This window comes from Rhopilema esculentum, chromosome 8 (genome assembly GCF_057945365.1).
Source record: "Rhopilema esculentum isolate cy_ngs chromosome 8, ASM5794536v1, whole genome shotgun sequence".
Lineage (NCBI taxonomy): Eukaryota > Metazoa > Cnidaria > Scyphozoa > Rhizostomeae > Rhizostomatidae > Rhopilema > Rhopilema esculentum.
The window spans coordinates 157,396-175,783 of record NC_142822.1 but is presented as its reverse complement, the minus strand read 5'-3'; the positions used below and the strand labels follow the sequence as shown (position 1 = coordinate 175,783).

Here is an 18,388-nt window from a genome sequence, read left to right as displayed (position 1 = left end):
AAAAGTCGAATTTATCTGAATATAGATTTAACAGTTGGTATTTATTTTTTGTCAATGGTGAAGGGCATAATCGCCGATAAAAAATCAAACAGGTCTCGAATGCTGTTGATAATAAAACCTGAGTTCTTATTTGCTTATTTTTCTGGGCAGCTGAATCGGTTTCGATTGAAATCACAAAATACAATATTTTTGTTTATTAGCATCTCATTGATAACAATAATAGAAAACGAGGTACGCAATGTTATTTAGGAAAACACTCGTTTCTGATAAATAATACTTTATCTTGCAACGCATCGGAAGTAGAAAAACGATTGTCCGGAAGAAATTCATCTTGGCCTTTTTTACTTTACTTTCAGCCTTATTTTCGCACTAATATATCCTTCATTTTTATTGAAAGTCTTTGCGTTTTTCTAACTACCTCAAACCGCCATTTTTGGACGTACTTCAAGGTTCGTGATAAAGTTACTAATCACGAAAAGGTTTTTTTGTGCAGTACATTAAATTGTACATTAAAGGCTTGTTGTGCAATTGGTCATATTAGAGAACACGCCCTTGTTCAAATCTACATTTACAATTTGTTTTGAAAATGTTTTGCCTTTCACACACACGAAATGTCGGTTCAAATTGTCATGACCCTTGCTTATTTCTAATTTTAGATTGCTAATTTCAAAAGTCTTTTTCCTTCTGCTTTGCTAATCTTTGGAAACAAATGTAAGCTTGATTAAACGAAATTTACTCAGATTTAATACGTGACGAGGTACATGTTTTCGGTGCCCTTTGGGTTTATGTTTTTGGCACTGATTGTGCGATTGTGGAGTTTTGTGTTGATTATATTCAGCAGTGCAGCAGTGCTCGAGTAAGAATTACATTGTGTCCTTTTTACGGCCAAAGCAACAAGCATGCAAGTGTACACTGGCCTTGAGTTTATAAACTTTGTGTTGGCATAGTTTCATCCTCGCACGTTACAAGAAAACCTGAAGTTGGACTGTGGAGAGCAAAGGTTTACCTCGCAACCACGCAGGAGTGGCGGCATGGGGGGCAAGGGGGGGCTTTAGCCCCCCCTAGATTTTTGTTAGCCCCCCGTCGGCAGCCAATCAATTTTTGCTTTCTCAATACAGTCGGCACTTGATGGATATCACCCGGTTTACATGTTGTTTGAATGACATAAATAATCGAGGAGAAAACTGCACTGGCTGGTTTATGGTTTTCTCAATGGTTTTTCTTCGGCAATTTTACTATCATAGTGGCATTATATCCTGTCGCTTCCGTGAAAGCTGTGACTTAATTTCATGGTGCTCCTTCGCATGAACCACAATACCATCGTGCTCCTCTCGGTTGAAATCCCTGTTGCTGCTCATGCTAATGCCAATGAATGCGAAACGTGCAGAGATGCTTGATTTGGATCATGTTTTGGACCGTTTCAAGGAAATTTACCCTAACAACAGCAAAATCACGCTGTCATAAATGAAGTCTTTAATGAATTTTCTTCTTAAGGGATTCTCTTTTCGTTTCAAGACATTATTATTGCCAATGAAAACATTTCGATCATGAGCACATTTTGCGTAATAAATTCTTCAAAAAGCACTTCTTGTCCTTTTTCATCAACTATTTTTCAATAGCATTGTTCACCGCATAGCTTGCGACACACAAATGGTTTAGAGAAAACCATCGATTAACTTCTTCCAACATAGATAGGAAGAAATATTCAACAATAGGCAATATTTGCGCATTAAGTTTCTTACAAGGCACAAATCGCCGAGAAAATCTCTCGGACTCCGACACAGGTTGGAACAGGGCCGTAAATCTGTCATGTCAATTGGGGGGTCAGCAGAGCAAATTAATATAAAGTGTGCAGTGGGTCATGGCAGCAGGTCAGTAAAAAACAAAAAGAAAGATTATTAGATTTTGTAAAGTTTTTTCAGCTCTATAGAAGGTATTTACAGATATTTCTTAACACGTTGACTTTTTTATAATTGAGTTGATAACATTTTTCAGAGACAGCTTGAGGAAATTGAACCTGAGGGGCTGAGAATCGCGCTTAGTGATGTAGGAGGACCCACCATGGTTGAGGCCGACGCGAAAGAAAATTTGTTAAACCATACCTTCTAAATAGCTAGAAAAGCATCTCCCAGACCAAGTTTAACAAAATACTATAACGTTCAGAATAGACGTTTCTCAGAAGAACACTGATTATTGTTCTGGGAGAAATTGGGAAGGGGAAGAGTCATGCTTAAACTCTAGTGACAGACGTCGGGGAAAGAAAGAGAAGGTGTTTTCTATTCGAGAGCAAGTGATTTTTTCCTGAAACCATATCGGATTAAAAAAAATAAGGATGTATCTAAGAACATATTAGGGCTCAAAACGAAAATTTTCTTAAAAAAATAAAGGCTGAGCAAAAACTATTGCAGTTTAATAATAAAGAGTGTAGTCATTGCTTCTCGCGCAAATTAATTTTGCTTCTTTCCCTTTTTGTCTTTTGGCCTTGTTCCCAGCTACAGTTGAAAAACAAAACTCAGAATTTCATTTTTTGTGTCTATGCTATCATCATGTCACTAAATGTGCAATTCGACTAATAGGGGTTCAAAAAGTCGGAACTTTAGGACCTAGGCTTTGAGTTGGGATTACATGTTTTTGAGATTTATTCAAGGGGTGATATTTGGGGCTAATCCCCTACATGGGCATCGTCACTGACTCGACACCACTCTGCAAACATAAATAACTGCCATCAACAATAGTCAACTTGCGCTTGACACCATGACATAGAGTGGCTGAGGTTTGTTGCAAGAACACATAAAAACTTAGTTCGGTTCTAACCCAGTTACCAGGGATTTCTTCTTTAAAAGAAAATGACGATAATTTCTCAAAAAAATCGTTTTGCTAAAGATTTTTGGGGGGGTCCAGTCCCCCCGTCCCCCCCGGGAATTACGGCCCTGGGTTGGAAAGTGGGGGCGGGGAGGTGGCAAGGGAGAATTTTGCACCCCCAACAAACGATTTTGGAAAAATGCTCTATTGCTTGCTCTATATGCTTGCTTGCTCTTGGAAAAATGCTCTATATCGGTGCCCCTTCATTGGAGGTGCTGCTCAGGGGGCGTCGCGACTGGGGGGTTGTCACACCCACCCCAATAGTATCTCAATAGGAAATTTCAGGTAAAATCCGCTCGGTGGAAGAAACGCTCTAGGTATTTCAGAGACCTTCCTGTCATAAAATCAATGAAGGATCAAGCAATCTTAGGTAAAATTGTGCCTCGTGTCCATTTCTCCTCAAGTTTCTCAGTAGAAGCGTCAACTGCAATTCACTATGAGCTCCAGATTTTTCTTAACATTCATATAAGGCATGCTAAGATGGAGAGAGGGATCTAAATTTAAAAGTAACTGACAACCTGGTATTTTTCAAGACCACGGCGAAATTGTTGTTTTTATCTGCTGTAAAAATTTTTTGCAAAAAGACAATAATTTTCAATAGGATAAGGAGGATTGCTTCAGTGAAATCTGCTTAAAAGAGTGAATTTTCCAGGGAACTAGAAGCATCACAATTCGAAAATTTCCTGCCCCTTCGGCGGCAACCATCGTGCCGCCTCAGGTAGTAACTATATATTTTGCCCGTCCCGATATAGAGATTTGACAAGACTATTAGAAAAGTCGGTTATTATCATACAGAGTTAAGATTGATAAAATGTATTGCAGAGGTTTGTGACACCAGCTAAAAAGTTTCAGGCAATAATTTTTTAATCAGGTAAATTTGCATTCCACCCCCCAACGAGGCTTGCCTCGCGACGGCCCTGCCTGCTATATGGGGCAAATCGAATTTTTTTTTCTGTCGGCAATTTGACACATCCAGCGTCGGCAGTTACGGAGAATAAAAACTTCGGCACCTTGAAGGTTTGTCTCTAGCGCCACCCCTGACGTTTTTTGTCTAGTAATCTGGAACAAATATTAACAATGAAAGAAAGGGATCACCAAAAACTCGTTATATTTGATGATCTGGTCATTTACAGTTTCAAATAGATTGTTTCAGAGACTTGACTTCAAGTCATCGACGACTTTAAAATCTAGTCCATGGTGGCTTTTATCCTTTCAAATTTAAATTTTGGTATACTATAGAAACAGGCCTGTGGCTGTAGGGGGGTTTTGGGTGTGATAACCCCCTTGGAAAAAATTCTATTGTGAAAACGAGGATTTATTGCCGTCTAGGGGTAGGCAAATTTCCAAATTTCTCAGCAAATAAAGAATGGCTCACCCACTTTGCCCCCATAGCTAGCGACGGTGCTGCATAGAACATACTTGCTTAATCAGCTTCAGGGATAGAAGTCCTTAATCAAACGTGAAAAACCATGTTTTCATAGAAACAGGTCTGGGTTTAGTGTCCTTCATATGCTTAAATACTACAGAAACCCAAATACTTCTTAAAAACAATTTAAAAGTTGGAAATAAGTTCAAAAGTATACACACATGATACCACAGCCTGTCCCCGCAGCTTGATCCCTGGCAATCTGATGACTGTCTATCTTTATTGGTACACTTGACAATGATTTTCTAATGATACTTGTTGCCTCTTTTGCCATAATATTAGCAACCTTATGTAGAATTAAATGATTTTAAAACATTTATAACAGGTGAATTGGTAATAAAGCTAATTATTAAATGATGCAAAATCATGGAAAATGAAAAGACTGCATCACCAAACAAAAGGGGGTTTGCAAAAATCTTATTACCATGCCAGGCTTCCCCTGCTTGCCCCCTTCCCTCAATGCTAGGTCACAAGTCCAAAAAGAGCACAAAATTGATATAAGTTTATTATGAACAAAAATGTTGGAACATGTTTTGATGAGCTGGAATCTATCACCACTTCATAGAGGCCAGAACTAGAGAAGATTTGGAGATTTCGAGACAATAATGGCAAAAATAATACTTTTTGAAAAAATCCATGGACCATCAAGAATTTATGTAAATTTTTCTTTTGTATGTTAAAAAAGAAGTTCAAAGAACCATTTGACTGGGTGTAAAAGCATGAGCTGAATGAACCAGGCCAAAATAGACCAGAGGCCCATTGGGAGTTGAATTTTTTATTTGAAAGGGGGGTGCTGACAAAGGCAATATTTTTGTAAAATTCTGACAAAGTAACAAGATTTCCAATATTTTATGACAGCCTTGGTTCCCAACTATTGCAGCACTGAGATAAAGATTTGGAAAGGGAAGTGTTCTGCCATCATGACTTCAAATGGCTTTCGTGCATTATAACATTTATGAATCAATGCTAACATTCTAAGCAAAAAAAAATTAAACTAGTTTCCATAATGATCTGCTTGAGTCATGAAGGGAAAAAGGCATTAAATTGACGCACCTTCTTTGGCAATACACCAGCCACATAAGCCATACCTCTAACAAGGGTAACCTCTCCAAAATCTACCATCTGAACTGGCAACAAACTGTTCACTGGATTTACAGTAACATTTACTTCACCGCCACCTTTCGGGAAAAATCCTCTAAAAACAAAAAAAACCCTAAAAGCTATGGGAAAACACAAAAGCAAAAATATGGATGTTATAATGCTTCAGCTTTTTATAATGCACCAAGCATAAAACCTAAAAGATTAGTCAAAAGATGATGGTGTTTGTACTGGATGTGTCTTGTAAATAAAGTAATAAGTTTCACTTATGAGCTAATTGTTCTAATTAACATAGAATTAAATCTTATTTTGAAGAGAATTTTGAAGAGAGTCACATTCAATAAGAGGAAAAGAATTCTTTACCTACGAATTATGTCACAACCCAATTCAACTCCAAATCTCTTTACAGTTGGAATGAATAGCTGAAAGAAAAGAAATTTGTTGGCTTTTTCTTAATTGTGTTGATAAAACAATGCAAATTTATCCAAAGAAACAAATCAAGACTTAATGGAGTTATGAGAATTTACCTCAGCAAAGAATTCAATAGGTGGTGCCATTTCCACATTGGTCCCTCCTTTCATGGAAAGTGTAGATTTTTGTGGGCCATAAAGGATACAAGGTAGTGCCACCTGGATTAACAGACTGACACTTCTGTATAAAGACAAATACAAAAGTACTAACATAGGCAAATAACATTAGACTGCAGATATTGATATGACAGCAAAAATTAAGAAATTCTGACAATATCAGTAGGGTTTTTGTGTGCCAGAATTATCTTGATCTTAAAAGAATTGGATTTAATAGCAAAATCATAAAATAACGTAGTTGCAAAATGTAAATGAAATTTGGTACAAAGTAAAAGACTGATTGAGGAGAGATTGACTGAGCTGAATGAGGAGAAGAACAAAACATTTACCCTGCTGTTTGTATGTCAACCTTGAAGTCACCAGAGTTTATACATCCTGGCTCAAAATTTACTAAAGTTGACCCAACTTCAGCTCCTTGTAGCTTTCCATTGCAAATTGCAGTAACTAATTTTATGCCTGCAAATGAGTTGATTCATTAAGACTTAAACCATTGCAAGACTATCAACCAATCAAATCCATCAATACGTTGATATGCATATATTTATTTTCCTTTGAAAACATGGTAATGAGGTACTGAGGTGTAAGAGAACAATTTTTTACATAACAACAACTGCTGAAATATACATACCAAACTATTTTTAAAAAAGCTGCAAATGGTAACTGTGTGTAAACACAAAGTGTAAAAATATCTAAGTGTACAAATTTTTACAATTATAACAAGCAACTGTTCAAATCTAACATTTGAACCTTCACAAATTGCCTACATAGACACCAACATAACCAATATCCAACAATATATCAAGTTTGCATATTCCACAAAAAGAAAGAAGGTGCTAGTTTGTTGCAGAAGATGTTTATTTTAAGCTATACTCAGGAAAATGCACCACTTTTTATCCAGACATTGGAGGCACTAGAAGCTTGTCAACAGTAAGGTGCACAAAATGATTTTGATTTGAATCTGATGCATTGCATGAAACACAATATTTATTGAAATGAAATAACTGAGCCCTAGTTTGGCTGCATGAAGGATGTATCTTTTTACTTACCTCAAGTATTCATGAAAATATGAAGATAGTTCAAGCCAAGTTTGCCAACTGAGTTTCTTGGTGTCCATTGAACATTATGTCTGTTGATGTGATTCTCTTTACAAAAAGAAATAATGACATAAAAAAGCTCTTAGGGACTGTACCTGCAAGATGCTGTGGCCTCAAGCCAGGTTTGCTTCTTTTGCCCCTCACATTTTCAACAGTTATTGGTATTTTCATCAGGCAACTCAATGTGACTGAATTTCGTAGGATCTGGCCACCCTTAAACAAAATACTTTTTCTCCTGATTACTTCCTACATAAACAATAAACAAAACAATATTTTTCTCAATTAAAGCCTTTTACAAATAATGCATCACTGAGCTACTCAAGTCACTGATTTTGTATATAATAAAGAAATTATCATTTTATATAATGAAAAACTGGAAACTATCAACATATATGTATTACGTTACGTTAGTGCTTGATAATAAAGCTTGATAAATGACACAGTCTGGGTCTTTTTACCATAAAAGACTCTAAACAAAGAGAAAAAGTTGATGAAATTAAATTGATAATAAATGGCCTTGTCACTATTTACAACGCTGGGTTTTATCAAAATCGTGGCTGTTATAAATAGGCTGATTGTAATATTTTGATATTGCCCATTTTAATACCGATTTATCCTCTTTAGGCTCCTGAAGTACTTCTAAGGGAACAAGACTTTTCTTCATCTACTCTTATCTTTGCCACTCTCCTTTTGTGATCCACCTTGTCACAGACAAATGTTTCAAAATTTGCCTTTTGTGCTTGTGTTATCTTTTTCTGATGGGAATTAACATAACAAGAGTGACCACAGTGGATATCAATTAAGCATAAGATTCTATAATTTTTTAGAAGTTATATATTTCAAGGCACTTCTTGCCCCCTCTGCCCTTCCTCAAAAAGAGCAGGAGGGGCAGCTGCCCCCAGCCCCTCAGTGTGGGGGATCCCTGTGAACCTCCCTTCCTGACATTAGATTTTAGCGAACATAACAGGTATGTCAAGAAGAGCTCTATTATCAGCAAAGCTAAAGCATTTCTTACCCAAAGTCATAGCCAATGGGTGGAGATAAAATTCTCCCAATCAAAACAACATCTTCCTCTGCCATTCACAACTATGTGTATTTCCTTCACAAGAGTTTTAGCATGACATCCCCCTCCCTAATATTCCCAAAAAACAATAATAAGTTTTTTAGCAGTTTAGTATTTTGCTAAACTTTAGTCTGGGAGATGCTTTTAGCCCTTTGATAAGTTAAAATTTCAAAAATTTTCTTTCACGTCGGACCCAAACTGTAGGTCCTCCTACCTCACTAAACTTGATTCCACATCTACATCATGCAGCCCCCAAATTATACGCCATAAAGATACATGCCTATCACAAAGGAAAATCAAATTTGACATTTAATTTACCCTCACGTAGAGAAATCGATATTTCATGGGCAATGAAGTTTGTTTTTATTGCTAAGCAGTTTGTTCTTGGTAAAGACAAATGTACACTGGAAAAGCTTTCACTAGTAGCCTATAGATAAACCTTTGCTTCAGGTCTGCAGGGCAACATTCAGTTTTTCAGGGCCAAGTTACCCCCTTGGCTGAAATAAAATAAGGCATGGTTCAAAAAGGAAAACTTTGATTAATATACTTCGCAGTCAACGCAGAGAGCTTGTAGTTGAACGAAAATACTTACTCCTTCCAATATTTCGCCATTTATAACTTTAGCAGACATCATTTGAAACCCTTCAGGAATTTTTTTGCTACGTACGCATTTACAACAACTTTTCTTCAATGATATACATCATTGCTTTTCTTAGAAAGAAATGGAATCGAGGTTTATCTTTCCAAAACGAGGCATTTGCCATATCGGTTTTGTGGAGACGGAGCTGTCTAGGAGACGGAGCTGTCTAGTTTCCATACTGCTCGACCTGATGACGTAATCGTTTTCCCCTAAACCTAACCCTAAACCTAACCCTAACTTTAAACCTAAACCTATCCCTTGTCCTAACCCTAACTCTTTACTTGAAATAATTAGTCATGCTAATTTATGGCTATTAATCTGCTTATTCATGACTATCAGGTCGAGCAGTTCCGTAGGAGACGCAATCAAGAATGCAAGTGTAAAACAGGAATGCAATCAACAATAGTTTAAGAAAGAACATGGATGCTTAGTGGAAAGCATCTGAACAAAAATCAGTGCTTCAATAAAATGACAACGTGCTTCCTTCTCACGCCAAATCAAGCTAGAAAAATACATCCAATACTTTCTTATCGAGTCGCCTTCGCTTTTGCTTTCCACTTGCGTTTGAGTTTCTACGCTTCAATGCGCCCTAAGAGGCTTGAAGATATCGCGGGACATTTGAATAATCTTTGCAGAGTACATTAGCAGTGCACGAAAAACTTGAAAAGAAGGACGAAGAATCATTTCTAGCAAAAGATTTAATGTTTTGAAAGAAATCAGCAATTGCACATTACATAGGAAAGGTAATAAAGTAAAATACACCGTCAAAATAAACCATGTCCAGACTTATCTTTGGAGAATTTGTTGTATCTTACCAGGGACAGACAATCACTGCCAAAAGTCTTGGAACACTAACGTAGGTTTTCAAAGGCAAATTCAGCCATCCCCCTCTCCCCCTAGGAACAATGTTGATTTACTTTAGAAAAAAGAGAGGGGTTATGGAGTACGCTTTTTCTTGTGGATTGTTTGATATTTTTCTATACTTTCAACATTGTTTTGGGGGGAAAGGGGGGCGGAAGTGGTAGTATTCAAGAAAACAAATGAAAAATAGAAAAGCACAGCCCAAAGTGTTAGGTGTTCCAAGTAATTTTGGCAGTGATTGGAGCTTCTTTTGAGAAGACATCAGGGCAATTTGAAGACATCAATGGCAATCAACTAGTGTTATATATAGTAAGTTTGCATTTCAAATTTATCAAAAACTGAGCAGAAGTGTTTGAGTTAATCTTGAAAGAAAATTTGTTTGTACATCTCTCAATTGCGAAATGAAAAGATGTCTGTAGCCAATTCAGGTAGGTTGTTAGGCGACATATGTTGCTTTTCGTGTTCTGCGAATTGGGTTCACATTTGTCCAAGCTACTTGATAGCAGAATCCTCTCCCGAGTCTTTACTGAGCCTTTTGGCTAAGAAGCTGGGTAAAATACCTAGGCATGATATCGCAGCAAGAATGTAGCAAAATGCCCCAGGAGACTGCACGACCAGTGACGAATATGTGGTATGAACAATGACAGTTGCAACTATCGAGGCAACTGCATCCATTGATAACGCCACTGAAAGAATTGTGCCGTAGTTCTGAGGACCTCCTTTCTTAGTAACTACAGATCGTAGGGTGGGAGAAACAAGTGGCCCAAATATATTCAAAATCTGAATACCAAAGAGCATTTGCGATGACGTTGCACTTCCAAGCAAGATGAAGTAAATGCTACCGAGACCAAAGAATGCCATGCCTATGTTTATATCGCTCCATTTCAAAAAACGTTGGATAAGGACATTAAGTATGACACCACCGGCGACGAATCGCAGAAGGCCTTGAAGCGAAAGCAAGTAGCCGACATCAACAGGCGACATGTTGTATGGTTGATTTGTGATGTACAGGACAAGAATAAGCGACTCACCCACCAGGCAAATCGTCGATAGAAAGAGAGCTGTCAAGAGGGCTAGAATAACTCTGGAGTCGCCTTGCTCTCTCAGAATGACGTTAAGTTGCTTAAAGTGTTTAACAGGGTGAAACTCATTGAGAGAGCTTCTCAATCTAGACATCCACGTTTGCTTACTTGTTTCGTGAACTCTGTTCTGTGATGTATCTGTTTCAATATCATTGTCTTTATCATTGGCAGAGTCTTTTAGCTGCTCTTCTTTGTCATTCTCCGACTTCTGTCCAACCACATCATTTTTCACTAATATGATTAGCCAAAGTAAAGCAATCGTGTCGAATCCAAAGGAGAACAAATATGAAGCTGAGAACCCAAACGCAGTAATTACAAAGCCACTAATGAAGGTGAAAATGCAAAGTGACAAGCTGATAATGCCATCAAGAAGTGTCAATCTGAAAGTTCGATCCTCTTCTGTTGTTATTCGCGAGAGGTAGGAACAAGTTAACATCGTGACTCCAACGATATCTCCACTAAGGCCCCCAAGACTGATGCAGATGAATAGATAGGCCGGTTGGACCGATTTCCACGAGATAATAACATATGTAATACTCTGCAGGTCAAACATAACAAGTTGAAAAAGCAGCGCACTTTTTGACCCAAATGCATCTGCGAATGACCCTAAAAGTGGCACTGTGCACAAAGATATGGACAATGAAACTGAATAAAGCGCCAGCATCCATTTGGCAGTGGTGGATTGCACTTGTGCTTGCTTTCCCGTGTTTGCTGGACTAGTTAGGTTGCTGCAAACAGATGAAGAGAAATCTCGCTGGCAGATAGAGTTCAGCATGAACTGAGGAAGAATAACAAACTTAATGACCGCCGACGCGATACACAGAAACAGAACTGGCTCAACTGTGATCTTCTTTAGATAACTTTTCAGTGGCTGTTGTCTAGCAGCCACTTCTGGCTCTGGCGATAAATCAGACATCTACAAAAAAAATGATTTATCAAATAATTTTTGTTAAATGATTTGGTACATTGCCCTTGATTTTGATTGATTAAAGTAACATCTTTTTCTTCATTTCAAGCAACCCCTCTCCCTGATCCAAGCAAATTCTGCCCGTGGCACGTTGGTCACCAAGCACAGTTTTTGGTTCTGTAACCTACACTGTCAGATGTTCCCCTTCGTTGGCTTACGAGCTTGATATCTACTTGATTTAAAAGTTTACAATGTGACAGCACCTCTGTGCTACTCTTAGTCTGTTCTTTAACGTCTTGGTTTAGTAAACGCCGTATAAAGTCTTATACATCGAATGAATTTGGGCGCTTTCTAGAGGAATTACGGTTTGCTGATCTTTGGGTTTGCGCTTATTTTGTTGCATATAGTCAAAGGCGAATCAAGCTGGCTTCATAAGTAAATGTTTCAAATTCATTTCAAAGTCAAAGAAACAGTAGTTATCAAAGGCTTGGTCTTTCATTGGCGCTTTTAACAGCATACAAATCTGTATCTTTGGTATATAGAGAACAAAATAGATAGATGCTGAAAAAATAAAAATGCTTTTGCGCAAAGTTGAAGAAAAAAGGAAAAGAAGCTTTTGAGGTTTTGTTTCGCGTTGTGAAATATCAGCTTACAAAAACAGATCTTATCTGCGAAGAGTCACTGTTGCACCGGGGCATTAGGAAAAACATGCATCGGCTTCTGCTATATAATGTTAACGGAGCACAAAACACAGAAATTTCCTGTTTCATAAACTATTTGCTCGATAGAAAGCACGTTACATATTACAAGTTGTAAGCTTGTTCATTATGACTAACGTAACGTTATATTCTGAACAATGGCGTACCGCAAGGGTCATTTCCATTGCCATTGTTGTCCATTACTTTGGCCAATCCAATTAATAATAGGATAATGTAAAATAAGTATCTAGGCGGACGACACAATAGTTCGTTTCCGGTAAATTTTTAATGGCTGTTGACGAAATCAAGAGGCAACATTAATCTATGAATGATTCAAAACAGTAACTTAATACTGAATCTCAAATATGGCAAAAATGCAATGAAAAGCAAATCTAAGTCATGGATAATCCTTCCCGGGGTTGCTTCGGGGCATATAAATCTTTTTCATATTTTCAACTTCATATCAAGCTATTTATAATACAGCATCTTTCAGCATAGAACATTAAAGATTTAAGTTACAGTCTATGAGATAATTCGGAAAAATTACAACAATATTCCACAAAGTTATGTTTCAGTGTCAATTTGAATTGAGCACCTTGGGATTGCTTTAAAGTTCTTTTGAACTGCGTGAATGTTGGCAACTCTCTGATACTGACAGGGATGCTGCTCCATACATTTATGCATATCAAAAGTTTATTTTTATACCCTGATGTACATGTACTTGCACAACACGCTGAACTACTTTTAAGTTAATCATCTTGATGATTTGCTCTTGGAGAATCACCTGTTCATAATTTTAAAGGTTATGGCTTACCAAGTATTCAGATCGAGAAGGTATGATTCAAGTCTTACATTGCCAAAAAACAAAAAGAAAATTTGCCTGTTGAAGGGCACTGATCTTGAAAATTGCAAACTGATATTTTGAACCAATCCTTTTGAAACATTAATTTAAACATCGATTAAACATTTTATCGATCTTTACTTATAGTAAAACATGACTTGTACAGAAAAAGGTTATCATGTATAGCACGAATATATTATTTTATAGCTGGCTTTAACGATTTGTTTATGTTACTTTACGTTGAAACCTAGATGTCGTTATGATCGTGTAGCTGAACCTAAGGCTATTGTTGAAGCGAGACATAGTGAATGGGGTGATAAAAGATGCTTTTTATGAATACCAAGGAACTTCTTTCTAAGCATTTGCGAGGGTATAAAGATTATAGAAGAAGTGTCGTGAATGAAAACAAGTCAAAGAGAAATTAATTTTGCAAGATCACTTCCAGGCCCTTCAACATTAATTCTATCAGGTATCAATAGCCCTTTTACGTTTCCAATAAACAAGTGCCTAAATATCTTTGAAACAGCACCTTATATGCTAATATACCTGACCTAACATGCCTAAACCATTGGGACATTCAATGTCGAGGGGCAAATCACTCCTGAAAATGGTGTACGAGATTAATAATCACTAGTGATTGATTGACGATTAAATCAATTTTGTGTGTGATTAATTTAAATTTTAGTGATAAAAGTGATTAGTTTTTTACTAATTTGTGATTAATTTGTGATTATTTCGAAATTGAATCATAGATTCAAAAGTGCTCTCAAATAATTTCATGCGCATAAACGTCGTTTGAGCACGTGATGGTAAACCAATTCATAGGCTAAATTAAACAACCTTTTTTAATAAATTAAATGACAACCTATCATGCCAGTTTGGCAAAGATTTTCCAACATACCATATGAAATTGAAAAATAAAAATTAGCAGTGGGGGAGGGGGGGGGTGGATTTAGAGAAAAATTTGACTGTTGCAGATTTGCGAAAGAAAAAGGTGCAATAGTTTAATAACATAGCAAAAAACAAAGCAAAAAACAGAGTTATATTTTATGAACAGCAGCATAAGCAAATATCAAAGCAATATGATATATGATGGGTTTTCTACGTCATGGATGCAGGGTGACATTAGCCTGACGTGAACAGTTTATTGAACACCTTGCAAAAGACATTAAGACAAATGCATGTTTTCTGTTGTGTGGGCCATCTACGCTTTTTGTTAGAATTTCAATTTGCATTAAAAGAGCTATCTTTCCTGAACTTTAGCAATAGCAACATGGAAGCAAATAGCCTGGAATGAAAAACAGCGAACAGTTGTTGAACACCTTGCAAAAGACATTAAGACAAATGCATGTTTTCTGTTGTATGGGCTATCTACTTTCGTCATAAGAATTTGAATTTGCATCAAAAGAGCTATCTCTCCTGTACAGTAGCATTAATAACATGGAAGCAAATAGCCTTGGATGAAAAACAGTGAACAGTTGTTGAACACCATGTGAAAGACATTAAGACAAATGCACGTGCTCTGTTCTATGCCCCTCGCAAATGAATTCGCTATTGCAAATTTAACTGTCATTCATGAAACTTTCACCGAGGGCAAAAATTACAAGTTCCGGAATTATGGAACTTGATTGTCAAACTTTATTTGGGGAAATTACAAGAATCTGACATAAACCATTTCCCATAGATGTAACAGTTGCAACTGCAACAGCCGGAACTGTCTGGATCCCCCTGCAGCAATCAACAAAAATGAGTGAAAAATGGCTGCTATTAGGGGTGTTTCTTGCTCAGATCAACATCAGTGGCATTTGGGCATTTGGGCAACATCAGTAGCAATGGTTAATTCAGTGACCAAGGCATCATAACGAGGCCTTAATTTTTGCTCCATCGCAGGGTACTTAGAAAAATGTGTTCTCGAGCGTGCTTTTGCAGATTTTCGAACGTGTTCATTAAAAGTGTGAAAGGGAGATTCTCAATATTACACTTCTCAATAACATATGCGAATAAACGTTGTCAAAGATTCTAATATTTCTTTTTAAGCAATTTTTGTGATTAAAGTTATACTTTGTGATTATTTCTATCATTTTATTAATGTGATTAATTTGTGATTGAAGTGTGATTATTCTAGAGTGCGCACGTGATTTTAAGCAGTGATCTGCCCCTCGTTCAATGTCATTTTTACTGCTACCGATACACTAACTAAATTGCTTCCCAGCTTTGTTGAAGTGCACGCAATTTTCCCCAAGCTTTAAGGAACATTCTATCCGAAGCTTTCATTTTTTTAGTGGAACAAATAATCTGATAACCCCGGCAAATCAAACCTAGCCCCCTAGTCGTATTAAGGCCTTGAGAAAATCACCACTAGTAACGGAATTTCCACAAATGGACGAGATAAAGTACATAAGTACATTGCGAATTCACGATTTGAGTCCGCCAAATTCTATGGTCTTTATTGTATCCGATTTTCTTGGACAACATTGATTATGAACAAGGAGGCAACTAGATCATGCTTTTAGATGATCTATCATACACAAAGTGGAAAAAGCTCTCAACAGTGAACGTAGGTGTATTCTTACCGCCAAATTAGAGTAGGAAAGATTCTTTGTCATGTCAGTGTCTTCCTTGATCACAAATTGAAATAAAAACGAACCCACCAAGTCCTTAAGGAAACTCAAAGATTTAGAAAGTATTTTAACAATTCAATTAGCCAGTTTGAAAATGAAACAAGATACAGATCAAGGATAATGGTGTGGAAAATGACGTCATTTCCGTAGAAAAATAAAGAGAAGAAACTTGGCTCCAAGTAGACGAAAAGAAGATTAATGAAGTTAAGATTGGAAGTTCATAAGCAAGATTATCCTCATCTCAGATCTGTCAGTCTTAATTTGGGAATCTTATTACTTTCTCGCAAAGATGGTCAGCTACTTTGCAAACATCACCTCCATACATGGATCAGTGCCAGTAAATAAAAACCCGTTGCCAAAGTTACAAGGCAAAACAAAAGTGTCTCGTTATTAGACGAACCTTCGCATAAAAGATGCTTTTCACCAAACTCAAAACATTTTAACCTTTATCAAAAGCTGAGAGGTTTTATACCCTCCCCCTAGATATTAAATACGCTATTTACATGTAAAAGCTGGGTAATTAAAATTATAGAGGGGGTTGCTGCGAGAGCCTTGAAACTACTGGTTCATAATTGCTTCACCGCAGTAAAAGGTGAAAAAGAGATATGTTGGTAGCAGAGATATCCACATTGAACTAGGGGAGGGTGATTTAAAATCTCAGCACCGTCTTACTATAAATAAAAGCAAATAAAATATAGTTCTCTAATCAAAAACTAGACATACCTCCGTAAAAGATATTTGCTATGTTTTCCACAAAGTATTCAATGCGATATGATAAGGAACCTGTTGTCCAAAAATGCTGTGCCATTACAGCTTTTATCTGGTACGTGGGTTTTTATCTGATGCTTAGCCACACTATGGCGTAGAAGAAATCGTAGAGGGATCAAAATCTTTTATACTATCGACCATGGCATCTTTTTTTAGAAACCGTTATCTTGTTATGGCTTAAAGGGTCTATTCCAACTCATTGACAGACTTCTCAAATATTCCCTACTCAATGCGAATACTTCAGTTTAAACGACAATCAGCAAATTTGTGCAACAAGGATCCATGTTAGGTCCAATTATCTTTATTTATGGTATTGAAGTAAAGTTGGCTACAAAAGATTCGTTCATGATGCCTATGAAATAAAGGAAGCCCTGGCGGCAATGTATGTTCCTAAGTCAGAAAACACAAAATAGAAATAAACTGCGTTATTTGCTAAGACATATTGATAATCGCGATAATCACATTAAGAAATTTCCGCTTATTCATGTAGGAAGAATTAGCACAGGTATAGGATGATGGTTAGGATCGGGGACTCGAGTTCCTGGCATGAAGTTGAAAAAATTGAAAATATATTTACTTTATTAAGACCGACCTGTTTTGCACAACCATTGACTTTTCAGCCTGTGTCCTACCTAAAGACAGTGTCACTTTGTTTTAGTAATTTCTGCCTTGCTCGTGGCTTTACGAAATAATAAAGCTAGATTGCTATAAGTTATAAGTTTTTCCGTTTTGCACAAAACTGCATCGGCCATAGACCCAGGACTACTTTTCGAAAGGGGGACTGTGCCCTACTTCTTTTCCTAGTAATTCTGAAATATCATCGCTAATTTATACCAGGGTCAAATCTTTGATTGAAACGATATTATTTTTTGACATTTGCATTCATTTATGGCCTCAATAGTGCTCTTGATATCTAAAAACTTTCAATTCTTTATTTTTAAGATTTTTCTACTCAAGTAACAGGTAGATATTATAAAAGATTTAACCCTAAAAATGGAAAGGTAGAGAGATTGATATTGAGGAGGCATGCAAACGAAAATAACTGAAACGTTCATTTTATATACAATATAGAGAAAGCTTTATGCCTTTCTACATCTTTTAGACAGTCTATTTCGTGTTGGACTCTTTCAGTTATTATTTTTTTCCTGTATCGTAAAATGAACTTGGTTCAAAAGTGACAAGACTAAATATGTGACTGTACGTCATAAATGATCTTTTTAGGCTTTTCAGACTAGCTTTTCAATGCATCAATGTCTTAACCCTCGCCTACTGCAGCTATTTCGATCGCACTGAAGTACAAAAAATTATTTTGTCTTGTCTATCATGAAACTGCACGCAAGGATGCAGCGCCCAATAATGTTACGAAAGATAAAATATATATTGAGAAATCGGCTTCATTCAACGAGGACATCAATTTAATTGGATTAGACCCCCAAACTATCTTCGCTTCCTTTTACAACTTTTCTTTTAGCAAAAATGACTGATTGCACATCTTTACTGATTCCAATACTGAAACAGTCCTATAGCTGTTTAATAACTTCTTGAAATCATAACAGTTTATTAACTAAGCTTTCTTAATAACATATTACTGTGGATTTCTGTTACCTCTACTTGAATTCTCTTCTCTCGTTGCTTTTCCGGAATTTTCTTCTCTCACTGAACATTTGCAAAGATAGCCATATAACTGAAGACTTGGCATTCAACAAAAAATATATAGCAATCTTGTTGGCTCCAAGTTGCGTCATACTCTAGTGAAATTTACAAATCCTGTCAATAAGACTTTTTGGCGGCAGTCTAATGAGAGAGTTTTTCGCACGGGGCGCCAAGCAGGTTTCCATAA

General features: G+C 36.8%; 1 protein-coding gene across 6 annotated transcripts in view; it reads right to left on the bottom strand.

The window, feature by feature from the left end:
- Window positions 1-18,309, bottom strand: part of LOC135695044 (RNA 3'-terminal phosphate cyclase) — a 25,877-nt gene extending 7,568 nt beyond the window's left edge. The window contains exons 1-8 of one of the 6 annotated variants that reach the window (XM_065213987.2): window positions 8,723-8,845; window positions 7,675-7,822; window positions 7,163-7,280; window positions 6,303-6,429; window positions 5,914-6,037; window positions 5,750-5,808; window positions 5,342-5,483; window positions 4,450-4,574 (exon numbers count right to left, since the gene is read on the bottom strand). In XM_065213987.2, the coding sequence (XP_065070059.2) occupies window positions 4,450-4,574; window positions 5,342-5,483; window positions 5,750-5,808; window positions 5,914-6,037; window positions 6,303-6,429; window positions 7,163-7,280; window positions 7,675-7,731 (752 nt within the window). In that variant the 5' untranslated portion in view covers window positions 7,732-7,822; window positions 8,723-8,845. The other 5 variants (XM_065213985.2, XR_016143986.1, XR_016143985.1 and 2 more) reach the window with 5 other exon arrangements.
- Between the last annotated feature and the right edge of the window lie 79 nt (window positions 18,310-18,388).